The sequence below is a fragment of the Phanerochaete carnosa genome (assembly GCF_000300595.1).
Source record: "Phanerochaete carnosa HHB-10118-sp unplaced genomic scaffold PHACAscaffold_9, whole genome shotgun sequence".
Taxonomy (NCBI): domain Eukaryota; kingdom Fungi; phylum Basidiomycota; class Agaricomycetes; order Polyporales; family Phanerochaetaceae; genus Phanerochaete; species Phanerochaete carnosa.
The window spans coordinates 1,145,277-1,171,829 of record NW_006767636.1 but is presented as its reverse complement, the minus strand read 5'-3'; the positions used below and the strand labels follow the sequence as shown (position 1 = coordinate 1,171,829).

Below are 26,553 nucleotides of genomic sequence, written 5' to 3'. Positions count from 1 at the left end.
TCAGATAGCTCTAGTACCGAAGCAGAACCTGATTTGGAGATGCAGTGGTCTCCTTGAGGATGACCACGATACTGGCAGCATACCGGTCTTGTGGGGGCAAAGGTACCAGTGAGCTTGATGATAGACCATTCTCCATCCCGCAGCCTGCTGCTCCAGCATCCGCCATGGCTCAATATCCTGCAGCCTAGGTTATACATATGTTCTATTGTAGTCTCCCGTCATTCAATGTGCACTTTTATGTATCGAACACGAACGAACGTGAGCTCTGAGGCTCTGTGGGCGCCATTCTGTTGCGGGGAGATCTCGGATCGGGGCGGATTTCGCATTGCACAAAATCATGATTTCGGTCGTACGAATCTCAGACGAAAACCAAGCCTCAAAGATCACGATAGTCCGGATCCCAAAATTTGCCAGATCTTGAGCTCCACAGTCTCATCCGTGCAGCTGTGTACTCTCACAGAGACTCGTAAGAATTGCCCACACAGCTTTACCAACCGTCAAAAACGACCCGTCAATCGACTTGTAGCGAAAATCAGATGTGTCGTCCTTCCCTTCTATTCGCCTTACAGCGGTGTTACTTGTTCGATGGCCACCGTCGTCGCCGCAAGGACACCAGTTATGAATATTGCATGAAAACATATGGTGCCATGAGAACAACTACCGAGAGAACGCTAATCGCGTAGCGGAGCGAAGGCCTCTCGTATTACCATGTCCTTCGCGCGACGTCATTCAATAGATTCGTAGAGTTGAAGCCTATCAGCAGAGAGCGAGCAGCAGGATGTATCGCGCGCGCGCTCTTTGAACGTGTGTCTGCCGCCTGAGTCAATTCTGCTGACTGCTCCCTGACGCGCTATTGGCGCAAGGCGCCTGCAGCTCACTCTCGTCCACCTCGTACGTCCGTACCACTCCGTCCAGTTTATCTCTATATCCCTTGTGATTGGTGGAAAAATGTCTGGAGCAGCATCAGCAGCAGCGGGCTCAAAGTTTCAGCAGTTCATGAACCACCCGGCAGGCAAGTGTCTGCGTACTTTTACCCTCCCCCCGTGGCGTGCCAGTGCAGGTTCATTCGGCGCACCACCATCAATCTCCATCTTACCGAGTCGATAAGTTTGAATGATTTTGACTGACAACACCCACGCTTTGTGTAGGGCCTAAAACAGTGTTCTTCTGGGCGCCGGCTATGAAGTGGTGCCTCGTCGCTGCGGGATTGAAGGACCTTACCCGGCCAGCGGACAAGCTTAGCGTGTCGCAAAACCTTGGTTCGTGTCGCTGTTCCTCGCATCTGTAATCTCCATCTGATTGCTCCGCGTCCTATGCTAATCCCGACAATGTATGTCACGCACTTTCCTCCAAACTCCATTACTCGCCCGACCTTCAGCCCTCACTGCCACCGGCTTCATCTGGGTGCGCTACTCAGTCGTTATCATACCGGTAAATTACAGCTTGGCTGCGGTACGTGTCAGGCATCTGCGCCATGTTCGTGCACTTAATCTCGTGACGTTTAGGTCAACTTCTTCGTCGGGGCGACTGGTCTGGGTCAATTGGCTCGCGTCTGGCAGTGCGTATTGTATCGTACATATTGGGTTAGAACTATACTGACCGTATCCTCAGCTTCCAACGCACAGGCAAGGACCCCGTGATGGATAAGTTTGGCCCGAAAAACACCGAGGGTGGACACGCAACAGCTTAAGTCCTTACTCATGCACAGTCTCTTGCTGTACCTCTCCTGCTGGATATTCTAGATTCGGACCTATAAACAATACTGGCACTGGGTCTACACCCCCAGTCCTTACTTGCACTCAGCTGCCGATTCCACAACAACCCCAAGGCATTTTGGCGGTGTTATGGGGCTGAGCTTGAAACTTGACATGTGGTATATTAACGTCCCTCGATGCGACTACTCATGCAGATATTCGTATCGTACAATCCACGCGAGAGCGAGTAACAACTCTCGTCGACTGACCAGTGGATAATTGGTGGATGACCGCCATGAAGTGTCGTGAAAGGCTGAAAAAACATTGTGCTATTTGACGAAAAACTATCCCACACGGGGAAGTGAACTTTGTGTTCACTAGTACTTTATGTTCTCAAGTCGTCAAATCAAATAGCACTCTCTCACAATTTTATATTCAAGTACACTAGCGTCTCAAACATCGCCTCAAAAAATCTCATAATATATTTGTGGAGAAGTGTGGTGCAGGAACGATGCCGGCGAGGTGACTTGAGACTAGTCAACTTCACACAGCTCTCGCGTGGCTTTTAAGCTCCGCAATAGCGCGCACGGGTGCCGGCTCGTTCACAATCTCATCGCGCACAACAAAGGAGGTCGACGTGAGTAGGTTTTTCACTAGAATGTAGGAAATTGTAGGAAATTGTAGCATATGTTACATGTAATTTATTTATCGAACGTGCCAAGGATTGCTTTAAAGACTTACCACATTGGGATATCAAGTCGGAGTCTGAACTTTCACCAATCCTTCGTCACACTCAACATTTGCACATTCTCTTCCTTTCGCTCTGCCTTCCGGTCCCTCGTACGTTGTAACGACTTGAGACGACTTATAATAATCGTTGGATTATATGATTATAAATTTATCGAAATTCCGTAAGTGCTTCAATCGCCACAAGGTTTCAAGCACAGCAGCGGCTCACTCCTTGATTCTCCTCTTGCATGCAGACATTGAGAAATATGTCCAAGATTTACACACATGTCAATAGAGTAGTTTCAGAACGATTTTTTTTTCAAGTGCATACGTGCTGTGTGTGAGGCAGGAGAAAATTCACATGACGAAAAGTTCACTACTAGGGGGTGTTCATTTCTCCGCGCAGGATAGTATCCAAGTGTGTAGGTCATGAGACAGTTTTTGAGGGAAGAGAGAAGGAGTACGAAAAAGACGCAGCATGGGTCGAGATTACAACAGGAAAAGAGCAGTCCATGACGAGAGACGAGGTGTGCCAGAGCGAGAGCTTCAGATTAGGATTGGAGATGGTACGGGTGATCGTGTACGGCGGGCCAAAATCCAGGAAGTGACGATCGCACAGCCCACTACCTTAGGACTAAGGTCTTCTTGCCGAGCTTTGTAGCTCCTCCCCTGTACCCAGCTCTCTCATTCGTCCCCGCACAATCTCGAATCTAACTCTCGTGGCGACACCACGCAAGACCGAGAAAGGTCAAAATAAGTCGAGCAGTTTTGGATGGCAAGTGGGTGAGATACGCAAGAGTATGCTGGTGTCACAGATCTGGACTGTGTCGTGATCGAATCGTTACAAGAGCCAGAGAAGCTACGACTCAACGAAGGCGTGATGGGGCAAGGTGTTGGCGATGGCCATGCGATGGCCAACAGCGAAGCGCCTATTCGGCAACTGCCGAGAGGCTAGGCAGTTTTGACGACAGGGTTTTCAGCCACTGGCGACGCTCCTACCATTTACAGAGACTACCCCGCAGGCCCGAATCCTCAAGACCTCAAGATGGGTTCGTAGCGAAATCATGCTGGTTCACGGATCTGACACTAAAGAAACCATGCAGTACGTTACGCCGCCGCCGCCGTTGCCACAAACCCCGAAAAAAGTGCAAATTTCCGTGTCGTTTTAGAGGAGTGCGATGGTCTGACTGGTTTGTGAATCTGTAGCTTCGCGCGCCCGCGGGGAGTACCTGCGCACTCACTTCAAGAACATGCGCGAGGTGGCAGCCGCCTTGACCGGTGAGTTTGGAGCAGGTTTGTGGACTTAGCAGAAGTTGAATACTAAAGTGAAGATGTGCCGGATTGATAATAGGTCTCAAGCTGACCAAAGCCTATGCTTACCTTGGAGACGTTGCCGAGCATAAGCAAATTATTCCCTTCCGTCGGTTCGCCGGTGGTGTCGGCCGCGCTAGCCAGGCCAAGCAGTTCAAGGCGACACAAGGTGTGTAGTATCCCCATCACTTAGAAGTCTCGAGGACTTGATTCTTAGCCCATATCCCATAGGTCGCTGGCCCGAGAAGTCGGTCAAGTTCATTAGCCGCCTCCTAAAGAACGCTGAGTCGAACGCGGATGCGAAGAACTTGGAGCTGGAGGATCTGTATATCAAGAGCATTGTTGTTCAGCAGGCCCCAGTAAGTCTTACTCTACCCGTGGCGGGAATACTTGATTAACGCTTTCTCCAGAAAACCCGCCGCCGCACCTACCGTGCGCACGGTCGCATCAACCCTTACCAGGGCCACCCTTGTCATGTCGAGATAATTCTCTCCGCTTCTGATGCTGAGGTTGAGCGGGCGAAGGACAAGGACGTTGTTGCCAAGTCGTCGTTGAGTGGGCTCAACAGGCGGCAGGTCGCTCGCAGGCGGATCGAGGCTGCGCGCACATAAACTTGCGGCCACATATCTGTAGATTTGGGTCTGATACGTCAAGACAGCAGGCTGGGAATGCGGTTATGCTGACGCGATGAGTTCTCCTTCCTATTGTCCTATCCATGTACATACACTATCGTTATGTCATGCTCTTAACGAAGCGACTGGATACGACTCTCGTGTTGTGTGTCGTGCTTGCGATCCCCTACCAGCCCGTGGCCGTGTTGTTCTAGTTTTCTCACATTTTACCCTGTATGATTACTACTAATCTTTTCCCGAGTACGCTTTCTGTGTGTGACTGCAGCGTGAAGGAAGATCTAACAAGAGTAGTGCGCCACGCACGCGGAGCGCTCGTGTGAGCGCGGCGTGGCTGGAAAGTTGAACGTAAACTCGAACCGCGACCACCACTTGGCCCCTCTGCTCGCAGCTCATGGCGCGCGAAGATATCACTGCGGAACCCCTGGATCTTGACTCTGTGGAGGGCGAGATAGCGTTCTTTCATTCTTTAATGCGTGCCCGACCCGTCGGAATGCACCGTCACTTTCATGTCCTCGCCATACGCAACTACATCTACCGAACTACGAACCGATGGGTATTGCCCGAAGAGATATGGAGAAAACTCAAAGAATGCTATGACTTAGACATGCTAGAGGCGTTGGTGAGATTCTTTCCAGTTGAGCTGAACGGACATCCTCAACAGGTGTAGGAATTGGATGGCTTTGATGTCTCAGGGGAGAAGAGACCCACTCCTGTTGTCTTCGCATATCCGCCGACAGATCCCGCGGACAACCTCCAAACCCACCCATACTTTAGAGCTGAGTATGCCCCTCCAGATGACCCCACTATCGAAGCGGAATTTTCCCGCAGGCGGATGAGGACGTCGGTGTCAATCGAATCGAGTTCGCCGGCACCTTCTCCTATCCATGAGAAACCGGCACCTTCGGGTCGAGGCACCAAGAGGAGGAAAAACCAAGCGCAGCTGAAGAACATGGCGGGATTGGTCGCGGGGGACAGCGACAGTAGCGCGTTAACCCAGGAAAGCGGAGATGAAAGCGCCGCACCCACACCAACGACGAATCCTGACGCAGGCACCGAATACGCGGAAGGTGAGAATGAGCGAGAGCAGTCACCTGGTATGCTTCCAGCGGTACTACGTCCCGTCGTCATCCTCATTGACCGTTTTACGGAAGCACCCAAGCGTAAAGGCAAGGGACGGCGCAACAGCACAGCTACTCGTGGGAAGCCAACAACGTCAACCCGGGGAGGAAAGAAGAGGAAACGGTAGCATTCCAGTGCCCAGCAGCCACGTACGAAGAACCGCTTACGGTTCTTCGTCGCGCAAACCCTGCCTGTAGAGCATTTCCCGTCGTGCACTTAGACTCGCCCTACTTTTCCACACCCTTGTGAGTTGATTTTAGTTTTTGCACTACGAGCGCCCACTTCTCTGGTTTTAGCCAGAGGTGCTAGGATACCTCCGTGGGATTGTGTAGCCATTACAATATATCATCACCCGTATGCCCTCGGAGCCATTCTGTAACTCAATTGGGCCAAGCTCTTTATGAGTTCTGTTGGACTTCGCGTGTACTGAATCCTGCGTTTCGGTCAGTCGACTTCGGCACGAGGATGTGCCATCCTTCAATCTTGCCATAGGGTGAGATATCATATGGTAAACCTATTGGCATCTCACTCCCGTCATAGAGACTAAAGAGCATGTTCCCAAGGCTTATCGTATTGAAACCGGTGTTGAAATGTCGTCCGCCTCGGATGCGTCGTTCAGCCGGATAATCTGTTCTCGGGAATTGTCACCACAGACGAGGTGCCCGACGTCTGTTTTGACACTCATGATTCACGGTTCACACGCTCAAGCGTCCACGACATGAACACAACATCCCCCGACTTATTGGGTCGCATATAAATTGCAACATGAATCTTTCGTAGAGAGCGCACTTTCCGCCTACTTCCTCCCCCATGGTTCAACCCAGCACAGGCATGACCGAACTCCGTACTCTCGTGGATATCCTTCAGTCCACTGTCGACAAGCTCGACGAGACGATGGCCAGCCGTGGCCAGGCTTACCCGTCTCTAGATGATCCGTACAGCGTCGAAAGCGAGGCCCCGCGCAGCTCGCCTGACGTCTTGGCCCTGTGTGATATTCTCGTCTCTGCAGCTGGTCAACTTATTGCAGCGGCCCGTCCGACACCGACATCGTCCCTCCTTACCGCACTACAGGTTTGGATATCCGGATTGCTAGCCTGTTGATTGCTCATAGACCCACAGTTCCAAACGTCTGCTTGCTTACGCGCTGTAATCCGTGCACATGTTCCAGAGATCCTTAAAGAGGCTGGGCCCAAGGTACATACGAGGTATTCCATGGCCGACCGCTCGATGCTCATGTTTTGCAGGGACTGCATATCTCACAGATTGCAAAGCCGACCAACGTAGAACCCAATAAGCTTGGTTAGTTCCTGTCTATGATGACTGGCACGCCACTAGTACTAGTGCTGATTCCATGTTATAATAGCCCGGGTTCTGCGATTATTGGCAACCAACCACATTTTCAAGGAGGTCGCTCCAGATGTCTTCGCACACACCAGGATCTCGTCCATCTTAGACACTGGAAAGTCACTCTCAGAAATCTTGGAGGAGTACGTACTCCCGGAATGCATGCATGTATGCCTGGTAACTCACCGGCGGGGCAGCCCGGAAGCGAAACACGACGGTACTTCGGGAATGCCGGCTCTGTTCGAACAGCTGTAAGCCATTTTTGCCATGCTGCTAGCACGCCTGCCTTCATGTGTTTTTTGCAGGTCGGACTACTCGATGAAGGCTGCAGCCTACATGCCTGAGACCCTTCTCGACCCGGCGTCAGCGATTACAGGGAAAACTGCGTTCAACCGCGCCTACAAGACTGAGCTATCATCATTCGAGTGGCTCAAGCAGCCAGAGAACGCGTACATCCACCGCCGTTTCAACATGGCCATGGAGGGCACTGCTAAGATGAGCGTACCTTGGGAGGTTTTTGAAGGTTATTCAATCCGGCTTTAGTACCGGATTTTTCAAGCTGATTCTGCGGTAGGATTCGACTGGCAGACGTTGCCAGAGAAGTCGCTGGTCGTCGACGTCGGTGGCGGAGTTGGCTCGCAGACTCTTACACTTGCCAAGAAGTTTTCGCACCTGAATTTCGTCACCCAGGATACCGAGGCCACACAGCCTAATGCCGAGAAGGTGACGACAACTATCTTGCTATCTGCACAACGCTCATGCATGTGATTGCAGTACTGGGCGGCGCGTTTCCCTGAGGCTATCTCTTCGGGACGTGTGCAATACCAAGGTATGCTCTAACTAACTACTGCCACAGTCCCGCTCACGCATTCGATCACAGTCCACAACTTCTTCGAACCGCAGCCTATCAGCTCTCCGGCAATGTACTTCCTGAAGAATGTCCTCCATGACTGGTCTGACAATCATTGCATCTCCATTCTCCGTCACCTCCGTGACTCGGCCGGTCCCAACACCAAGCTTGTTATCCAGGAGAACGTCATGGAGTACGTCTGCGAGGACTCACCGTTGACGAACCCCGGCATCAGCGTCTCGTCGGCGACTAAAGCTCACCCGTCTCCGCTCCTGCCCAACGCTGGCCAAGCGTCTATGTTCACATATTACATTGACTTTGTGGTAAGCATCCTTAACAGCTGTGAGTGTGTTCGAGATTCACAAATTGCCGCAGATGATGAACACTCACGGCGGGGTCGAACGCACCTTGCCACACTTCTGCGAGCTGCTGGCAGACAGCGGCTGGAAGGCGATCAGCCTGTACAAGGGCCCACCGGGCGGACGGGGGAAGATCATTGCCATTCCGCAACGGGTCGGCGTTCAGGTCTCTGGCATGCTGTAGGGATGGTATGTTCACTTCTGCGTGGTAGTCCCCATCCACGTACGAAGAACCGCCTTGTACGCGCTACACGCTTCCGATTCTTCATTTCGCAAAACCCTACCCACTGAGCATCTCCCGTTTTACACTCAGACACGCGCCTTACCTTCCCACACCCTTGCGAGTTGATTTAGGTTTTGGCTCCACCCTAAGTACCGATCCCCTCCGGGGAGAAATGATATGAAAGTGAATTATTACACAAGTCTTGAAGGTTACAACTGGAGCGTAGCAAATTAGCATGTTCCTTCTGACTCTGCTCCGTGAACGAACGGTTGGACTGCCTGTCGGTGCCGCCACGAGGAAAGAGGCCGGCCGCGCCATTTCATTCCTCGTCCACATTTGTCTCAGCGGAGTCTCAGTACCTTGTCCTTATCTTTGTCACATTCGGTGGCGGCACCTTTCTCAATGTGCTCGAGGTCACGATCCAGAGCCATAATATCGCTCTTGTCGCCAAGAGCCAGGAGCTTAGAGGCACATCGAGGAGTCAGAGGCATGACATTGACAGTCGCTTAGTTTCGCCGTCCTACAGCCCTCTCTTTGGTGGACAGATGGGCTGCGCGACTGCGGAGTAGCAATGGAATCTTCCTCATCCCAAAGAAGCGCCATTCGAGCTGCTGCAGATGAGGAGGGAGCTAAATGAGAAATTACCGTAGTTTGAACAGGACATCCAACCACAGTCCTTGTAATGGTTCAGCACGCGGTCCGTCATGTGCTTTCGGCCCTTGTACTCGCGTAGACGTGCATTCATCTGCACGTCGACAAGGAGCTCGGTGAGCGGATTTTGAGATGTCGCCGCGAGACTAGCTGGTGCTCCTCGAGAGAAGCTATCCTTAGATCGCTCCGGGATACGCAAAACGTAGACGCCCGGAAGTGTTCGGATCAAGACCCCGAAAACCTCCTCCGAGTTCGCGCCTAAAGTCGTTCCGCCGTTGCTTGTCGTGTTGTAGTACTTGCGAGGCATCCTGTGCTGTAGTGTGTATTTATGCATGAGGGCTCTCCCCAGTATATTTTGGCACTCATACACTTGAATAAACCTCAGTCTGGCCTGCGAAATTCGGGCGACTCACGGCGGCCGCTTGCCGCCACGAGCGAATATATGATCGATGGCGCGCCTTCAGCGCCGCGACGTAAACTGTGGCCGCTTGGCCTTCGTACCGGTGCCAGCTGAGGATTGTCTAAAGCGATTAGTCTTTGAGTGGCTGGCGCCTAGAATCCTCAATGTCCGATTCTGGAGGGGATCGGAACTTCTCTAACTTTCAAGTTCACCAGTGTAAGTTAGGACGCCTCCGCGATATTATGTAGCCATTACAATATACCGTCATCCGTTCGTTCTCGGAGCCTAAGCTTTTCATGGGTTCTCTTGAACTTTGCGTGACTTGATTCCGAGGATGTATCATTCTCAAGGCTTATCATATCGAGAGTCGACCGGCGCTGAAGCACTGAAATGCCGTCCGTCTCGGATGCGCCGTTCAGCCGGACAATCTGTTTTCAAGAATTGTCATCACGGACAGAATGCTCCACGTCTTGTTGTTCACGATTTGCATGCGCCCAAGCGTCCACATGAACACAGCTTCTTGGGTCCCATATAAATTGCGACGCGAACTCTCTGCAGAGAACATACTTTCTGCCCGACTCCTCCCCCATGGTATCCAACACAGGTGTAAGCGAACTTCGTGCCCTGGTGGACATCCTTCAGTCCACCGTCGACAAGCTCGACGAGACGATGGCTAGCCGTGGCCAGACTTACCCATCTCTAGATGATCTGTACAGTATCGAAAGCGAGGCTCCGCGCAGCTCGCCTGACGTCTTGGCCCTGTGCGACGTTCTCGTCTCTGCAGCTGGCCAACTTATTGCAGCGGCCCGCCCGACACCGACATCGTCCCTCCTTACCTCCTTACAGGTATAGCCTTCCAGAGTGTCAGCCAGTTGGTTACTCACAGTCTAGCAGTACCAAACGTCCGCTTGCTTACGCGCTGTAATCCGTGCACATGCCGCAGAAGTCATCAGAGAAGCTGGCCCAAAGGTACACTTAAGGTATTCCTTAATCGACCACTTGACGCTCATGTCTTGCAGGGACTGCATATCTCACAGATTGCGAAGCCAACTAACATGGATCCCAGCAAGCTGGGTTAGTTCCTGCTTATATGACGGGTACGCTTCTGGTGTTGACACCATGTGACAGCCCGGACCCTGCGATTATTGGCAACCAACCACATTTTCAAGGAGGTCGCTCCAGATGTCTTCGCACACACCAGGATCTCGTCCGTCTTAGACACTGGAAAGTCACTCTCAGAAATCTTGGAGGAGTACGTACTCCCGGAATGCATGCATGTATGCCTGGTAACTCACCTGTAGAGCAGCCCGGAGGCGAAACACGACGGTACTTCGGGAATGCCAGCACTTTTCGAACAGTTGTAAGCTAGTTTTGCCATGATGCTAGCACGCCCACATTGAGGTTGTGTTTTGCAGGTCGGACTACTCGATGAAGGCTGCAGCCTACATGCCTGAGACCCTTCTCGACCCATCGTCAGCGGCCACAGGCAAGACTGCGTTCAATCGCGCCTACAAGACTGAGCTGTCATCGTTCGAGTGGCTCAGGCAGCCAGAGAACGCGTACATCCACCGCCGTTTCAACATGGCCATGGAGGGCATTGCTAAGATGAGCGTGCCTTGGGAGGCGCTTGAAGGTAACTCTTTTTGGCTTTAGTCACGTGCCTTATCTTCTCAAGCTGATTCTGCGGTAGGATTCGACTGGCGGATGCTGCCAGAGAAGTCGCTGGTCGTCGACATCGGTGGTGGAGTCGGCTCGCAGACTCTGACGCTTGCTAAGAAATTTCCACTTTTGAATTTTGTCATTCAGGATACCGAGGCCACACAGCCCAACGCGGAGAAGGTAATCGCAGCTATCTCACTTACCATACAACGCTCATGCATATGATAAATGCAGTACTGGGCGACCCGTTTCCCTGAGGCTATTTTTTCGGGTCGTGTGCAATACCAAGGTATGTTCCAACTAACTGCTGCCAGCTGCACAGGCCCTGCTCATGCGTTTTATTACTTAGTTCACAACTTCTTCGAACCGCAACCTATCAGCTCTCCGGCAGTGTACTATCTGAAGAATGTCCTCCATGACTGGTCTGACAATCATTGCACCGCCATTCTCCGTCACCTCCGCGACTCGGCCGGTCCCGAGACTAAGCTTGTTATCCAGGAGAACATCATGGAGTACGTCTGCGGGGACTCATCGCTGACGGGCCCTGGCGTCAGCATCTCGTCTGAGACTGAAGCTCACCTGCCTCCGCTCCTGCCCAACGCTGGTCAAGCGTCTATGTTCACGTACTACGTTGATTTTGTGGTGAGTATCCCTAGCGACTGCGAGTATTTTTGAGATTCACAAATTGCCGCAGATGATGAACACTCATGGCGGGGTCGAACGCACCTTACCACACTTCTGCGAGCTGCTGGCAGACAGCGGCTGGAAGGCTGTCAGCCTGTACAAGGGCCCGCCGGGCGGACGGGGGAAGATCATTGCCATTCCGCAACGGGTCGGCGTTCAGGTCTCTGGCATGCTGTAGGGATGATATGTTCACTTCTGCGTGGTAGTCCCCATGACACCCCTCGGTACTCGATGAGCAGCCACGTACGAAGAACCATCTTGTATGTGCTTCCGATCTCCGCTACACGAATCCCTACCCGAGGAGCATCTCTCGTTGTACACTTAGACTCACCAGAGGCACCCTACTTTCCCACATCCTTATGAGTTGATTTAGGTTAAGCTTTGAGAATAAATGACACATCCCCGCACAGAAGTCGACGTCGGACTGGCTGGAACGCGGGATCCGCGTCGCGCAAAGTCTTGGTCTTGACACTAGGGCATGAGTTGATTTCAGGTCACCTGAAATGTCCCGGTCAAGCCATCAGAACTGTTTCACTTTCGGGGACTTAACTGTAGCTTTCTGGTACCTACAAATGATAGATTTGCTACCACTTTCGTAGCCGTTTGCGATGCAAGAAAATGATAAATTTCGTGTAGCCTGAAATGAACCTGAAATGACTCACTATGGTTACATTTCAGTACGGCAAAGAGTTGATGTTTCAAGGGACTTTGTGGCACATTTCAGGACATCTGAAAGAACATATGTAGAAATCATTTCTGCCTCATGTTTGCAATGAGGAAAGGTCCAGGTGAGGAAAGCTTTTGATGGTCCTGAAATTGCCATTTATGATGACTTTTGAAACTATTTTATAAGCTAGAAGATTTTTACTTGAGATAAGACAGAAATATCCCAGAAATGTACTATAAATCTGCTGTAAATGGCAATTTCAGGACCATCAAAAGCTTTCCTCGCCCGGACCTTTCCTCATTGCAAACATGAGGCAGAAATGATTTCTACATATGTTCTTTCGGATGTCCTGAAATGTGCCACAAAGTCCCCTGAAACATCAACTCTTTGCCGTACTGAAATGTAACCATAGTGAGTCATTTCAGGTTCATTTCAGGCTACACGAAATTTATCATTTTCTTGCATCGCAAACGGCTACGAAAGTGGTAGCAAATCTATCATTTGTAGGTACCAGAAAGCTACGGTTAAGTCCCCGAAAGTGAAACAGTTCTGATGGCTTGACCGGGACATTTCAGGTGATCTGAAGTCAGCTTATGCCTGTAGTGTGAGTTATGGAATGATGGCTCCGAGGACGAACGGATGATGATATATTGTAATGGCCACACAATCCACAGAGGCGCCCTAACACTGGTAAGAAACAGAGAAGTGAGCGCCCGTAGTGCAAATCGTGTTGAAACCGGCGCTGAAATGCGGTTTCAGATCTATCATTCAGTTAGCCGGATTATCACAGACGAAGCGTCTCGTAGTTCACGTTTTGCATGCGCCCAAGCGTCCACGACAACATGAACATGACATCCCCCGGTCGCATATAAACTGCAACATGCAATCTCTGTAGAAGCACACTTTCTGCCCAGCTCCTCCCCCCATGGCATCCAACACGGGCATAGGCGGACTCCGTGCTCTGATGGACATCCTTCATTCCACCGTCGACAAGCTCGACGAGACGATGGCTAGCCGTGGCCAGACTTTCCCGTCTCTAGACGACTCGTACAGCGTCGAAAGTGAGGCCCCGCGCAACTCGCCTGACGTCTTGGCCCTGTGTAATATTCTCGTCTCCGCCGCTAGCCAACTTATTGCAGCGGCCTGCCCGACAACCACATCAACTTTCCTTACCTCACTACAGGTATGGATCTCGAGAATGTCAGCCCACTGATTGCTCACAGTCTCGCAGTATCAAACGTCTGCTTGCTTACGCGCTGTAGTCCGTGCACATGCCGCAGAAGTCATCAGAGAAGCTGGCCCAAAGGTACACTCGAGGTATTCATGGCCGACCGCTTGATGCTCATGTTTTGCAGGGGCTGCATATCTCACAGATTGCGAAGCCAACTAACATGGATCCTAACAAGCTTGGTTAGTCTTTATCTATGATGACCGGTACACTATCAGTACTGACTCCATGCCATGATAGCCCGGATTCTGCGATTATTGGCAACCAACCACATTTTCAAGGAGGTCGCTCCAGATGTCTTCGCGCACAACAGGACCTCGTCTATCTTAGACACCGGAAAGCCAGTTTCAGAGATCCTGGAAGAGTACGTACTGCATAAATACATGCATGCATACCCGGTAACCCATCTGCGGGATAGCCCAGTAGCGAAACACGACGGTACTTCGGGAATGCCGGCTCTGGTAGAGCAATTGTAAGCTGGTTTTGTTATGCTGCCAGCACACCCGCCTTGATGTGTATTTTGCAGGTCGGACTACTCGATTAAGGCTGCAGCCTACATGCCTGAGACACTTCTCGACCCGTCGTCAGCAGCCACAGGCAAGACTGCGTTCAATCGCGCCTACAAGACTGAGCTGACGGTGTTCGAGTGGCTCAAGCAGCCGGAAAATGCGCACATCCACCGCCGTTTCAACATGGCCATGGCAGGCCTCGCTAAGTTGGGCGTGCCTTGGGAGGTTTTTGAAGGTAACTTTTCTCGACTTTAGTGTCTTCTCTACTTAAATCTGATTCTGCATAGGATTCGACTGGCAGACGCTGCCAGAGAAGTCATTGGTCGTCGACGTCGGTGGTGGTGTTGGCTCGCAGACTCTGACGCTTGCTAAGAAGTGTCCACACCTGAATTTTGTCATCCAAGACACTGAAGCCACACAGCCCAATGCTGAAAAGGTAACGGCAGCTGTTTCACTGTCTGTACAACACTCACGTATACAATGCAGTACTGGGCTGAGCGCTTCCCTGAGGCTATCTCTTCGGGTCGCGTGCAATACCACGGTGCGTTCCAACCAACTGCTGTCATAACTCGTGCTCACGCGTTTGATCACTAAGTTCACAATTTCTACGAACCACAACCCATCCGCTCTCCAGCAGTGTACTACCTGAAGAATGTCCTTCACGACTGGTCTGACAGCCGCTGTACCACCATCCTCCGTCACCTCCGTGACTCGGCAGGTCCCGATACCAAGCTTGTCATCCATGAGAACGTCATGGAGTACGCCTGCGAGGGCTCGTCGCTGACGGTACCAGGCGTCAGCGTCTCGTCCGCGACTAAAGCTTACCCGCCTCCACTCTTGCCCAACGCTGGCCAGGCATCTATGTTCACGTATTACATTGATATCGTGGTGAGTATCCTTAGCAGCTGCGAGCATGTTTAAAATTTACAAATTGCTGCAGATGATGAACACTCACGGCGGGGTCGAACGTACCCTGCCGCACTTCTGCGAGCTGCTGGCGAACTGCGGCTGGAAGGCGATTAGTCTGTACAAGGGCCCGCCGGGCGAACGGGGGAAGATCATTGCAGTCCCACAACAGGTCAGTTCAAATCTTTGACATGCTGTAGATGTGTCTTGTTCACTTCTATGGTTTTTTCAGCATGATTAGATTTAACGCCACGAAGGGTGATGTAATTCAATATCTCCGATGTACCTTAGTCCACGTCAGAGGATACCCTAGCGGTGGAATTCTGTTCAGCCCATGTTCGACTTGCGTCTTCGTGTCCCACTCGATTCTGCTGTGACGACGGCTAGGTTATGAGGCCCGCTGTGTCAGTCCACCAAAACGATCAACTGCGAGTGGAATCGCCGGCTCCTGCCTGTCTCGCGCTGTTGAACAATTCAGTTCTCCTTTGGGGTGCATATCCTCACATCAACAGGTTGCTGAAATAAAGATATTTATATTTACATAACCGATACAGGAGTGTTTGATTGATACATTGATACGGTGACAGTGACTGGACCTCATCCAGCGAGGACCCAGTACACACCGATAATGAATAGGCTGTGAGGACGACCCGGAGGGGCATTGTACGCTCAGTACGACTCTGCATGGCCAGCCGCACGGTGCGCGGACCGCCTGAAGTGCCGCCTCTGGTTGATGGTGCCACGCTCCCTTGCCTTGAGCGAGCACGAGTTGCCAGACTGCGTCGGAGCGGCCGCGGCTCCCGTAGCAGAAGCCGGTGGCGCGCCGTCGTCGGCTGATGTGGCTGCCGCGGGGCCCCCAGACGCGCCGGAAGCGGCGGGAGCGGACGCGGTGGGCTGGCCGCTGTTCACCGGGGCAGAGTCTGAGGCAGGAGCGGCAGACGGGAAGACGGTGGGGCCGGTGTAGGGGGACGCCAGTGTCATGCTCGTGGCGGCGAGGTTCGCGACGGGGCCGCCGGGGAAGGTGTAGTTCGCGAGAGCCTGAGGGCCGTTGTAGATCTACGACGCTTGTCAGTAATGGATGCATTACAAAGGAGATGTAGCATGCTCACGCCAGGGACGTAGATACCCGGGTCGGTGTCAGAGTAGGCACCGGGGAAGGACACGGCGGGGCTGGGAGAGCCGTTGCCATTGCCCCCGATCATAACCTGGAAGCACGAGGGGTAAAACTCAGCTCCTCCGACCGAGATACCGTTCTGCAGCGAGATGAGCTCATTCCGGATGAGGTAACCTCCCGGGGAGAGATTCTCTGGGAGATTTAGGTCGAAGGTGTCACCCGTGCCTTGGGAACAGTAAGAACCAAATGGTTAGTGAGGTCAATAAAAACACTCACTCGCAATTGTTCCCTGGTACCATGTGCTCCCATCGGACTCCAAGCCAGCCTGGTTAATCTTGAACCAGCCGGCTCCAGTGCCATTGAACTGATTGCAGGGCGTCGACCCGCAGGGGGCCATGTAAGTCATCACAGGTCCGACCTCGTGAGGCCACTAGAGAAGCATAAGACAGTGCATTCAATAAAATAACAGAAATTTGCTGACGTGCTCTGCGCTGCCTCCGCTGCCGCCAGACCACTGGACAGAGAGCAGGCTTCCAGAGTTCGCGGGAACGACAAGTTGAGCGTTCTGAGCGCTGAGGCCGCACACAATGTCTGGGTTGGTCGCGCCCTTGACAGGCCCGTTGTTGGCAACCATGCGAATTGGACTCGGTCCTGCAGATTCCGTGTCGGTCTGATCGGTTCAGAGTGCCGCCAACGCTGAGCATACCTTGGTTCTGTCCTGGCGCGTTACCAGAATACCACTGGCCGTCAATGCCGATGCCGCTCACGTATCCGTGAGCAGCGACAAAAGGCAGCAGACTAAATACGAAAGCAACGCAGAGAGTAATGAAGGACATCATTCTGAGTGAGAATAGTTATCGAGGCTCGTCAAGAGCTCGCTGGTGGGTGTGGGAGATGTGGAGAGGCTGATGATGTTCTCCGTCGGCTGCGGCAGATAGTATATATACGCGATGCTGATACTGCGCTCATTTTTTGTAGCCAGATCGCAAACCTTGTCCATGCTGTTGCGGACCAGCAGCCTCGAGGCACAACATAGACTTCGTCAACTTCGCGGCGGCTCATCCCAGGAACATGAGTGATAAGCGCCCTGCGAGCAGCACGTTGTTTTCGGCCACAACCAGTGTCTGCTTGCACACGTCAATTATCGTGTATGTATTGTCGCACAAAGGGCCAATATACTAACAATGGTAGGAGTCGGGCGTAGCATAAAACAAAATTTGCAGCAAGTTGTGACACAATGGTGAGAAGCACCATGTTGAAGACTTGAAGCCACTCCTCGTGCGCCGGGAGTTATCTCGCTCGCATGTATGTCTAGCGCATGTTTTTCCTGAAATTACCGGCACATGGTGCAGGAGAGATGTTTAATTCCTTGTACAGCCCGCTGTGCCCTTTTCCTTGCAGCCTCCCCGCGGCTGCCATCAGCCTGGTCCCCCATGCGGCGGGCCTGGCAGGACTGGCCTATCCAACGCGAAAACGCGGCATCTGTGCATTCGGGTCTTATTTTTGGGTCTGCACGCTGGTTCAATAGTCGCAGGGCATGCACTATAAGGTGATAGAGGAAGGTCAAATGAATCACGGGCTTTGTGCACCTGATCAACGTTTGTCGGTTCTTTCGTGCCCTGGTGCCTTCGGCACTGGAGGCCCTGCCTTGCCTAGATGTCGACCGATTACTGCCCTTCTGTTGCTTGTCTAAGCGGGCATTCATATGTCTGGCAATGCAGTATGCACATGTTTTGCGAAAGGGTTCATTCGCCTTCGCCGGTTTGAGGTGACGATGTCTTCGCCACAGCTGTAGCAAACTTTTGATGCAGTCCTTCTTGCCATCATGGTGTCCTCGATGGCGATGCTTTGTGAATCCACACCCAATTGAACCAGAACGACACCGAGGGCGGAGACAATATTACCTGAAGCAGGAAAGGCGACTCCCAGCATACGATCTGATATCAATCCATCGTCTTCCATCGGCACGAATGGGAATGAATGCATGGTCGTATTGTAGCGTACGTACGTATACAATACTATTAATCTTCACGACTATTGGAAGCATAACGAACCGCAGCGATTAGGCTGAGTGAGCTTCAAGCGAGTCCGATCCATTACTGATAGCTACAGGCATCCGGCTCACCTACCGAACTGCATTTCCCATCGGGTTTCTATATCCTGCTCTTCCTTGGTAGGAACCATACCTCGAACAACCTCCACGCCAAGCTCGCGAAGCTCCGCCTCCTCTTCGGGTGTGCTCCTGTATAGGGCCGGGATGTGCACTCGCTCGAGTGACGCGCCAAGCTCCTTGCGCTTCTTTACGAACTCGATGACATCTCGCACGGCCTGCATGTCGGGGTAAAGCGAAGTGAGGTTCGGAGCGAAGATCGGCGAGTCCTGGGTCAGCGCGGCCTGCTGCTGCGCGCCGCGATGGGTCTGCTCGGGGTGGAACAAGCGCGCGTCCTCGAAGAGCCAGCCGAGCATGATCTCGCGCGGCATGTGCGAGAACTTGACCACTCTGAGCCTGGGCAGGGACGCGAGCCACTTAAGGAGCGGCGTCCTGATGGTCGTGGCGTACCGGATCGCGAAGAGCGCGAGCGACTCGAGCCGCGGGAACCGGCCGGCCAGGAACGTGCACAGCGGCGCGTCCGCGACGAGGTCGCACCTGGCGATGGCTAGGACGGCGAGCTGGGGCGCGACGAAGTGCGTCATAGCCCACTGCATCCACGTAGGGGTCGCGCCTCCGAGAAAGAGCTCCTTCAGCCTCGTGAGGTGGACCGGGTGGCGGATGCACGGGGCCGTGTCGACCATGACGGGTCCCGCGATGTCGAGGTTGAGTCGCCTGATGTTGTTGGTCGCACGCAGCATGTCAAGGAAGTCGGCACTGGAAGGGCAGAGCGCTTGTGGTATGCGGCGGAGATCCAGGGTACGTAGGTTTGTGCAAGGAATGCCGGCCCAGCGGACATTGATTCCGTTGAGACAGATGCTCCGCAACTTGGGGGCGTCGCCGCAGAACAGCGTCACAGGCTGCAGAATGCAGGGCGAGCGGAATCCTGGTGTAAGCCAGGGTTCGCCGGCGATCACTGTAGAAGGACGATGCACCTCGAAGCATTCGAGGACCCGAGGGCTGCGTGTGTTAGGATGAGAGAAGAACTTCAGAACCTCCGCCGCGGCTGGCCAAGTGTCCAAAACAAAGATAGAGGCACGAATCTGATGATATTTTGGATAAATCTTTGCCAAGAACTCTTGCATCTGCTCGGCCGTGATCTTCGGAGCAATGTCGTTACCCTGGTCGTCCTTCTGCTTCCTGTCTGCCAGCCGGAAGGCAACGTCGCCAGCACCGGCTCGCTCGAAATACCTGAATGAGCGCGCCCACGGGTAAGGATCGTCGAAGATGATGGTTCCCCAGAGCACCGGATCCGCCATAGCGATGTATCTCCATTGCCTGCAAACCCAGGTGATGCGCATGGCCCACAGACATCCTAGCTGAGGGTCTGTTCGGCGCACGTTGCGAAAGACCATGGTCAGGATCTCCGTCGGCAGATCGTTGATTGGGAACACGCGCCACGCAAGGATCTTGTGCCTGAGAAGACTGCCCTGCATCTCGTACTTGAAACTCGGCCCCTCCCGGGGTTTCATCTGCTGTTTGATGTCCTTGAGGGCGTCGACGTGAATCCGGGTGAACGCCATGCGCAGTGATTCGAGCTCTTGATCGACGTCATGGACTGTAGGCTCCTTATGGGCCGCAAGATACTGTCGAAGAACGAGGTCTATGTTCCACATTCCCGGTGGCAGCGCCGCCCGGACTTCCATAGGGACTGCGCCCGGATGTGGCATCTCAAACTTTGGATCTGCCATCCGTTCTAATTGGAAAATTTGCTCCATAATGGCCGTATATCTCCTATTTAAAGTGAACTTGAGACAGCTGAGTAGTGGATATGTGAATGAGACGTACTATGCACAGATTGTGGCAGGGAAGGCGATGAAAAGCGCTAAGTGGGTATAGAAAGTGGCTTGACGCGAGGAGTGCAGAAAGGGTTACTATTCAAGCTGGGAAAGAGTTGAGGCGATGAGCGAGCCTTTTATGTTTGGAATGGAGTCAGCGACCCTTGCTTGTGAGTGAGATGATAATCAACGCCGGAGAGCGGAGTCTGCCACTCGCAGTGTTGTGGCCGCAGTACCAAATTTGGCTGTTTGGCCCTGTGAGCCCGCCCATAAGCACAAACGTCGCCGGGGTGCCTCTACGGAACTGGTCAATCCTTTGCCTCTGGATGCTGACCGTTTGCCCAATAACCATGTAGAAAGGCCCGTCGAGAGGCTATGTCGTCGGGCGCAGGATCGGAGACTACAGGTGAGTGCATTCGGCGCGCTGGCGGTCCACATCGTTGAGAAATGAGAGTTGACACAGAAAAATTCTGATCCTTTTCTACATGGGTTTGGACCTTGGTCTCAGAATGAAGACGACGGCCAAAGCTTCAGCTAAAATTTTGAGTTTGCAATTAGAATCTTTACGGCTGCCCGATGGCCGCCAAAACTTCGGTGAACGCGTGGGATCAACAGCGTGACTGCTCTCGTGAAGGTCAGAGCATCTCTCGAATTTCTTTGTTCAGCTGAGACTGACCTGACCTCGTCCGTCTGAGGACGGCGGAACGCGGGAGCGCGGCTGCGGCGAAGGGTTCCTTTCTGGGAGAAAGCGCCCGTGGTGACTTAGCTCGCGCGTCTCGAACCGGATTGTTGAGGCCCGCGGTCCAGGACCCACGATGAGATGTGCCCTATCCGCATCCTTTGTTGATAATGAGTACATGTCATAAGCACTAGAAGACTGTGTGTACAATAGCACTAATCCTAATCGTATACTCTACCAAATCAGTGAGCACGAAACTTGTGAGGTGTGTGATACCGGTACAAAAACAGCGATGCAAAAAGCAATGTCCGGGAGAGTTAACAAAGCAGCCATCACTGTGAGGTGCTGTGCTCTATGCACAGACTGATTCGTTCGCCAGGGGTGACGCCTGCCTCTACGTTCTCGATCATTGCACGAATGACACCGCCGCATCGCAAACCGCCAGCTCGGCAAGCGCACTTGTAGCGCAATTCAACGCCCGTACCGTCCATATCTGTGAGATTCCTACGGTTCGCTGATAGATCCATCCTGTGAAGGGAGAAGGAGTCAGTTGAAGGCCCTTAAACGTCCCCGCGGCGCGGGTAACCCTCACCTGATAGGAAGACGAGCTTTCTTTATGGCCACGTCCACGACCTTCTCGATACGGCCCTTAGCATCTAGGTCGTCGAGATCCCGGACCACGCAGTAGCAACCTCGAAAGTCGACCAGCATGGCGAACCTACCCGGAGTCTCGCTGAGACGCGCGGCAGCTACGGCCTTGGCGAAGGCGCCAAACAGATCGCCCTCAGTGCGGTACTCCGGAATATCGAGGTGCGCTTTCTTGACGCTCGCTGAACCACCTGCAGGAGAGTCCGAGTCATCCGTAGCCTTTCGCTTGCCGAGGATGGCGGTCTTGAGCTTTCCCAAGGTACGCAGCTGCCGCATGAAATTCCCGAAGCGCTCTTCCACTGTGAGCGCGCTGGCGTCTTGTACGGGGAGATCGTCCTCCACCTTGGACGGAGATGACATTCTCGCCTTCTCCTTAGCCTGTAGATATCTCCGCCGAGCATTGTCCCTGGACCTCTTCCGACACTTGTCGCATAGTTTGTACCGCATGGCGATGAACACAATTCCGCTGCATTTTTTGGTCGAGCATGGGCGGACGATCAAGTTCCCGTCGGCGTCCTTGTCGTCTAAGAATGGCGCACGGAGAGCTTCGTTGGGGAGCTCCCTGTAATTATTAGGTTTGTTCTTCGGACTCTCCTTCAGCACGCTAGACCCGGTAGTCGTGCCTGCACTTTGCTTCGAAGAGGCGAACGGTGTGGGTCTGTGTTCCTTGGACGGCGCGATGGGCGGCGGAGACAAACGCTTCGGCGTAGCAGAAGTGTACTCGGACGGGCCATACAACCTGATATCCTCCAGACCCACGATGGGGGTGAGATGCTGACGCGTTGGTGTGGGTTTGTGTTTCTTGGACGGCGCGATAGACGGCGCAGACAAACGTTTTGGCGCGGCAGACGTATGCTCGGGCAGGTCACGCAACCTGATTTCCTTCGGACCCACGATGAGGGGGTGCTGCTGACGCGTTGATGTGGCATGCGGTGTAGACATGGCGGCTGTCGCGAAATGAAAGTGCGGTAGGCGCGTGGCAAACGGCGTGAAAGGCCGTGCGTGGCAATGTGCCAGAATGGATACGTGTGGATACGCGCGAGGGAACTCTTAATTGTAAATAAGTCCCATTGCGACGCGTGCATCACATATTCGACCGAGACACGCGTACCGTTCGCCGTCCGCGTCCCAGCTGCTACGAAGGCGATGCTCGACCGCGCTGCGACAGTTCTAACACAATCTGTGAATGCTTAAAGCTTAAGTGCCACACAAAGTGCGCTGCATAAACGAGATGGTGGTGGTAGTGATGTGGGTGGTGGAAATCAAAGAGGGCGCATCAAGCGCGAGCAGAATTAAGTAATCAATTAGGCGCCCTGAGCGCGTCGTGCGCAGCAGCCTTCGGGTGATTCTCGCCATTCCGGCCGCGTCCCAACGACAAGAGCCAAATTACAGAGGCCGAGTATTATATAATGGTCTAGATGTCTAATTGGAAGAGTGTCAAGCCACACATGCATATCGGAGAAATTAGACAACCAACATGGACGACATGGCCAGGTCACATGGCATAAGTAGTGATGTGCGGGTCGGGCCTCAAAGCCCGCGAGCCCGCCAAGCCCGGCCCAAAAAGCCTGACCCGAGCCAAGTCTGGCAGCGGGCTCAAGGCCGGGCTCGGAGCGTAGTCAAGCCCAAGCCCGGCCCGAAAGCCCAGGCTTGGGTTGCACCAAATGTGTTGCCGTTCCCTGGGTTCAAAACATGGTAAGAACAACTTTATATACACATACAAGACAAAACGTTGACTTACCAGACTGGGCAGTCCCTGCTAGTGTGGCTAGGCGCGATTGTGTGCCACTACCTGGCATTCGCCGTAGGTGCCCCTTCGCGAACCTTGTCCTAACATGGCTTGTAGCACGATTGCATGCCCTCTGGAGGCTGCAGTACGGTGGGTACATGCAATAGCAGCCTATCACATACAAATATGCTCACTTTCGTAGCATATAAATACTTGTCCTAAGCTTTGCAAGCCCGGGCTTAGGCTTGGCTCAGGCTCAGGGCTCGGCTTGGGCCGGGCTCAGAGCTCGGCTTGGCGTCGCCACAAGCCCAAGCCCGGGCTTTGAGCCCAAGCCGGGCCTGCACATCACTAGGCATAAGCTCAGGATTGGTAGGCAGCTTTGCCCACAGAGAAGAAAACTGTCTAGAGAAAATAAAAGTACATACTCTGACTACCCAAGAAACATGTGATCCAAGATATCCGCATCCGCCTGATATTTGTCGCACTTCCTCTCAGCTGCCTCCACCAAGTCTGCTCCTGGTGATAGCCCAGTCCAACATTCCATGTATCACTCAGCCCACGACCTTCCCTCAATAACGTACTCAAACCCTCCTAGTTCCAACACTGCCTATTCTACTTGTACTATTCATTGGAATATTTGCTTTCCTACTACTCGGTCTCTGTGACCGACTGGATCCATCGTGCCACAGTAGGTCTATCGACCGGCGTAATAGCCATCTGTGCATTGGACGATGCTGAGCAGGATAATCTCACCACCCTGGTTGGTGTTAGTAGGAGCAGAGAAAATATTTTCTGCCATAAAAGATTTGACAGGGCGTTGTAGACATTTATGGCACTCTCTGTTGACAGCGCACAGAGCTGTACCAAGACGAGCCTTTCCAGGATGCCATGGGGCACAGCTGTACTGAATTTTCTGGTCTGGTACATGATCCATAGTGCAGGAAGATCGATGGTGTTCATATTGGTGAACGCAGCCTCTGATTGCTCGAATGGCAAAATTTTTTGGTGTAGCTGACGTTTGGGCATCTGGGCACGATGTAGCTGATGTATGCAGGCGGTACATGTGACACCCTTGAGCTCACTCTTGAACTCCGGTCATAGGTGGGTATCAGGCTGCATGCAGACGAGTAGACACCTACTTGGAGTATCACATTCGTAGTTGGCATCTAACCTGGAAATGATGCCGTACTTGGGTTAATGAAATGATACAAAGCTATGGGAGCACCTCACCTCTAACTGCTCAATAGAGCTAGCCAGCAAAAATTATATCGGTCAATTCAATCCATGTTGACTTCTCTATGTCGTTCCCAATGATAAGCCTCAGTCATAGGCCCACAGATGGCGCTAAAGGGGAGGCTGTAGATGGGGAACATATTCAGTCCTATTCAAGTTCTCGTCCAGGAAGACAGCCTTATGGAACTGGAGCAAACTGATCTGTAGGTATTTGACATAGTTTTTAAAATTCTGAACTGATAGCATCTGAAAACAAGGTGAAGCAGGCCAGATGTATTACAGACACAGGCAGCACTCTGGGAAGCAGAGAGAATGGAAGCCACAACGACCATTGTCTCAGATGATGTTGACCATTTCAACTGGAGTTCTTTCCATGCTCCAGTTGAAATAGGGCAGGGAGTTGCTCAGATAGCCCAGAAGCAACTGGCAGCCCCACAGTATGCCAAAAGTTTTTTATTTATCTTCGACAAGATTCAGAAAGGGGATGCAGCCTTTGAGGGTACATTCTTCAAGTGGAAGTCATGCGCGCTGAAGAATGCAAACAATTGATATTTGTTCTTCTCACTTCTGAAGATAAGTTTTCCGAGGAGTATGAGCTCGATGACCGGCTTAGTAACGATAGCGATTGCATTAGGATGGCATAAACGAGCTCTATAGGCAAGAGTGCTCCTAATCTACTTGACATTAGCCTCAATGGATAAGAGGGGAACACACCGCTTATAGTCTTCAGCAAGTGGCAAGTGCAATGACAATGCAAACAACGCATGGGAGGTAGAAGGGGGAGCTGATTCAGTTTGGCAGTACAGACATGCAAATTACTAAGTTCACGTGTCTGTACCGCCAAACTGAAACTCTTGGAAGGGGTGCCACATGTATCGATGGACCTGCCACCTTCCGAACGCCGTAACCACTCCCTCCTCCGGCCTTGTGAAGTACACGCATAGTGAAGCCTACAGCTTCAGCATGCGCTGTGGATGCAACATTTGACATCTAAGTACAAGCTTCTTGGGCTGTACATGCTTGTCTCGCCTGCTACAGCAAACTCATGGCTTGGCTGCCAACGTTCGGCAGACTTGCGAATTACGATGCTAAAAACGTCATTGCCACCATAGAGTTAGGTTTCCCTCATGCCCATTGTATGATTAACAGGGTGAAGATACCAGTGAGAAAACCTCCACAAGGCTCACGACCAGAGATAACCTGGCCTAGTAGAATGGAGTGTGAGACATCAACTTCATTGTCAGTTCACCCTCGATGTGCGTCAGCAATGACCAAGAGCGACACGTCAAGATACAGAAGAGCCATCCTGAAGGGCGCTGGTTTTACAGAAGCACACCCTGCAAGCTTCACGTGCGCAGCATCTTCATTTGTTGCAGGTTCTGCCTGATCCTAATCAATTAACTGCGCATTAGTTCTGCTGCCGCATACACTCACAAGAATCTGGCCTCAGAGCCTCATGCCAAACAGATATGAAAGAATTTACGACGACCAAACGAGATGTTGAGGTAAATCAAGTAACCACACTGGTGAGATTAGCCACATTCGGCGAGTAAACCTGAGTACCGTACCTAGAGAAACTACTGATGCCGGCATTCTTTGCTAGATTGCAAAATTGGTGAGTCCGCAAGTCTGACTCGCCTCACCTTGAGCATTTCGAGAGCTGGCAAGGGTGAGTCTGCTTCCATTATCCCATCACTACCATTTCAGTCATTTGCTCATGATTGTGGTGCAGTAGGAGGCCAATTGAAAAAGTATTTCATTCCCACGGGCCACAACTGCAACCTGCTTGTCAAACCCGGTCAGTTTCTCGTACTTTATTCTTCCAGCTCCAAGGCTTCAAACTCAGCTTTACATATTTCACACTCAAGCACAGCAAAATTAGTGTCTATCCTGCTGGACTCACACTCGAACTGGCTTGGCTCAGCTGGTGGCACTAGTGGATCACACAAGTAGGCGTACAATATACTCTCATGCTGCCCCTGATGCCTCTAATTAAAATTATAACATTGTTCAGCTTTGTTGTGCTCTGCTTACCGAATTACACTTCTAAACTGTTTGCATCAATCTTCGAGCTTACAAGCTTACCTGGCTGCTGATTCACGCTTCACTGCATCTTCACCGATGAGCCGCGAGCAGACTTCGGCCCCAACGCATTGCAGAAATTCGACCCTTGCATCCCTAGATATTCAATTTGCCGCTGCAAAATCTGTGCAGAAATCTTCGTGTGCTGAGCTGCACGACAAGAAAACCGAACATCA

The 26,553-nt window shown here is 52.4% G+C and overlaps 10 protein-coding genes across 10 annotated transcripts; 6 read left to right on the top strand and 4 right to left on the bottom strand.

Annotated features, from left to right (window-relative positions):
• The first annotated feature begins 886 nt into the window (after positions 1–886).
• Positions 887–1,877, top strand: PHACADRAFT_262211 (uncharacterized protein). Its single transcript, XM_007399568.1, has 5 exons — positions 887–1,012; positions 1,149–1,259; positions 1,379–1,452; positions 1,506–1,558; positions 1,612–1,877. Exons 1-5 carry the CDS (start codon positions 949–951, stop codon positions 1,688–1,690), a joined length of 381 nt encoding a protein of 126 aa, XP_007399630.1. The 5' UTR covers positions 887–948; the 3' UTR covers positions 1,691–1,877.
• A 1,571-nt stretch (positions 1,878–3,448) lies between these two features.
• Positions 3,449–4,493, top strand: PHACADRAFT_262207 (uncharacterized protein). The gene is made up of 6 exons (XM_007399567.1): positions 3,449–3,472; positions 3,527–3,568; positions 3,630–3,701; positions 3,775–3,903; positions 3,966–4,093; positions 4,145–4,493. The coding sequence occupies exons 1-6, from the start codon at positions 3,469–3,471 to the stop codon at positions 4,343–4,345; spliced, it is 576 nt and encodes a 191-aa protein (XP_007399629.1). The 5' UTR covers positions 3,449–3,468; the 3' UTR covers positions 4,346–4,493.
• A 339-nt stretch (positions 4,494–4,832) lies between these two features.
• Positions 4,833–5,730, top strand: PHACADRAFT_262206 (uncharacterized protein; the record flags this gene model as incomplete). The annotated part of the gene is made up of 3 exons (XM_007399566.1): positions 4,833–4,985; positions 5,034–5,460; positions 5,518–5,730. 3 exons carry the CDS (start codon positions 4,836–4,838, stop codon positions 5,610–5,612), a joined length of 672 nt encoding a protein of 223 aa, XP_007399628.1. The 3' UTR covers positions 5,613–5,730.
• Positions 5,731–6,288: 558 nt separating this feature from the next.
• Positions 6,289–8,455, top strand: PHACADRAFT_262202 (uncharacterized protein). Its single transcript, XM_007399565.1, has 10 exons — positions 6,289–6,556; positions 6,605–6,679; positions 6,730–6,784; positions 6,849–6,972; positions 7,027–7,080; positions 7,135–7,352; positions 7,404–7,552; positions 7,604–7,658; positions 7,710–8,002; positions 8,055–8,455. Exons 1-10 carry the CDS (start codon positions 6,296–6,298, stop codon positions 8,220–8,222), a joined length of 1,452 nt encoding a protein of 483 aa, XP_007399627.1. The 5' UTR covers positions 6,289–6,295; the 3' UTR covers positions 8,223–8,455.
• Positions 8,456–8,844: 389 nt separating this feature from the next.
• PHACADRAFT_187226 (uncharacterized protein) lies at positions 8,845–9,219 on the bottom strand (the record flags this gene model as incomplete). The annotated part of the gene is made up of 1 exon (XM_007399564.1): positions 8,845–9,219. One exon carries the CDS (start codon positions 9,217–9,219, stop codon positions 8,845–8,847), a length of 375 nt encoding a protein of 124 aa, XP_007399626.1.
• A 589-nt stretch (positions 9,220–9,808) lies between these two features.
• Positions 9,809–11,833, top strand: PHACADRAFT_212446 (uncharacterized protein; the record flags this gene model as incomplete). The annotated part of the gene is made up of 10 exons (XM_007399563.1): positions 9,809–10,158; positions 10,207–10,281; positions 10,332–10,386; positions 10,441–10,564; positions 10,619–10,672; positions 10,728–10,945; positions 11,003–11,151; positions 11,206–11,260; positions 11,321–11,613; positions 11,666–11,833. Exons 1-10 carry the CDS (start codon positions 9,901–9,903, stop codon positions 11,831–11,833), a joined length of 1,449 nt encoding a protein of 482 aa, XP_007399625.1. The 5' UTR covers positions 9,809–9,900.
• Positions 11,834–13,247: 1,414 nt separating this feature from the next.
• On the top strand, positions 13,248–15,206 carry PHACADRAFT_199332 (uncharacterized protein; the record flags this gene model as incomplete). Its single annotated transcript, XM_007399562.1, has 11 exons — positions 13,248–13,505; positions 13,554–13,628; positions 13,678–13,732; positions 13,791–13,914; positions 13,969–14,022; positions 14,077–14,294; positions 14,347–14,495; positions 14,546–14,600; positions 14,655–14,947; positions 15,000–15,137; positions 15,198–15,206. The coding sequence occupies 11 exons, from the start codon at positions 13,248–13,250 to the stop codon at positions 15,204–15,206; spliced, it is 1,428 nt and encodes a 475-aa protein (XP_007399624.1).
• A 274-nt stretch (positions 15,207–15,480) lies between these two features.
• On the bottom strand, positions 15,481–16,971 carry PHACADRAFT_262199 (glycoside hydrolase family 61 protein). Its single transcript, XM_007399561.1, has 5 exons — positions 16,786–16,971; positions 16,561–16,730; positions 16,356–16,509; positions 16,075–16,304; positions 15,481–16,021 (listed from the first exon to the last, which is right to left on the bottom strand). The coding sequence occupies exons 1-5, from the start codon at positions 16,916–16,918 to the stop codon at positions 15,635–15,637; spliced, it is 1,074 nt and encodes a 357-aa protein (XP_007399623.1). The 5' UTR covers positions 16,919–16,971; the 3' UTR covers positions 15,481–15,634.
• A 1,084-nt stretch (positions 16,972–18,055) lies between these two features.
• Positions 18,056–19,969, bottom strand: PHACADRAFT_262198 (uncharacterized protein). The gene has a single exon (XM_007399560.1). The coding sequence runs from the start codon at positions 19,749–19,751 to the stop codon at positions 18,201–18,203; it is 1,551 nt and encodes a 516-aa protein (XP_007399622.1). The 5' UTR covers positions 19,752–19,969; the 3' UTR covers positions 18,056–18,200.
• A 1,288-nt stretch (positions 19,970–21,257) lies between these two features.
• On the bottom strand, positions 21,258–22,362 carry PHACADRAFT_262193 (uncharacterized protein). The gene has a single exon (XM_007399559.1). It carries the CDS (start codon positions 22,273–22,275, stop codon positions 21,274–21,276), a length of 1,002 nt encoding a protein of 333 aa, XP_007399621.1. The 5' UTR covers positions 22,276–22,362; the 3' UTR covers positions 21,258–21,273.
• Positions 22,363–26,553: the final 4,191 nt, after the last annotated feature.

Coding starts and splice junctions, on each gene's coding strand:
- PHACADRAFT_262211 (XM_007399568.1), top strand. CDS start 949: ATGTCTGGAGCAGCATCAGCAGCAGCGGGCTCAAAGTTTCAGCAGTTC. Junction 1,013..1,148: donor GTTCATGAACCACCCGGCAG/GCAAGTGTCTGC, acceptor CGCTTTGTGTAG/GGCCTAAAACAGTGTTCTTC. Junction 1,453..1,505: donor TAAATTACAGCTTGGCTGCG/GTACGTGTCAGG, acceptor CGTGACGTTTAG/GTCAACTTCTTCGTCGGGGC.
- PHACADRAFT_262207 (XM_007399567.1), top strand. Junction 3,904..3,965: donor GCAGTTCAAGGCGACACAAG/GTGTGTAGTATC, acceptor CATATCCCATAG/GTCGCTGGCCCGAGAAGTCG. Junction 4,094..4,144: donor TTGTTGTTCAGCAGGCCCCA/GTAAGTCTTACT, acceptor CGCTTTCTCCAG/AAAACCCGCCGCCGCACCTA.
- PHACADRAFT_262202 (XM_007399565.1), top strand. CDS start 6,296: ATGGTTCAACCCAGCACAGGCATGACCGAACTCCGTACTCTCGTGGAT. Junction 6,680..6,729: donor TTAAAGAGGCTGGGCCCAAG/GTACATACGAGG, acceptor CATGTTTTGCAG/GGACTGCATATCTCACAGAT. Junction 7,353..7,403: donor ACCTTGGGAGGTTTTTGAAG/GTTATTCAATCC, acceptor ATTCTGCGGTAG/GATTCGACTGGCAGACGTTG.
- PHACADRAFT_262199 (XM_007399561.1), bottom strand. CDS start 16,918: ATGATGTCCTTCATTACTCTCTGCGTTGCTTTCGTATTTAGTCTGCTG. Junction 16,731..16,785: donor CGCGCCAGGACAGAACCAAG/GTATGCTCAGCG, acceptor CGGAATCTGCAG/GACCGAGTCCAATTCGCATG. Junction 16,305..16,355: donor GTACCAGGGAACAATTGCGA/GTGAGTGTTTTT, acceptor ACTGTTCCCAAG/GCACGGGTGACACCTTCGAC.
- PHACADRAFT_262198 (XM_007399560.1), bottom strand. CDS start 19,751: ATGGCGTTCACCCGGATTCACGTCGACGCCCTCAAGGACATCAAACAG.
- PHACADRAFT_262193 (XM_007399559.1), bottom strand. CDS start 22,275: ATGTCTACACCGCATGCCACATCAACGCGTCAGCAGCACCCCCTCATC.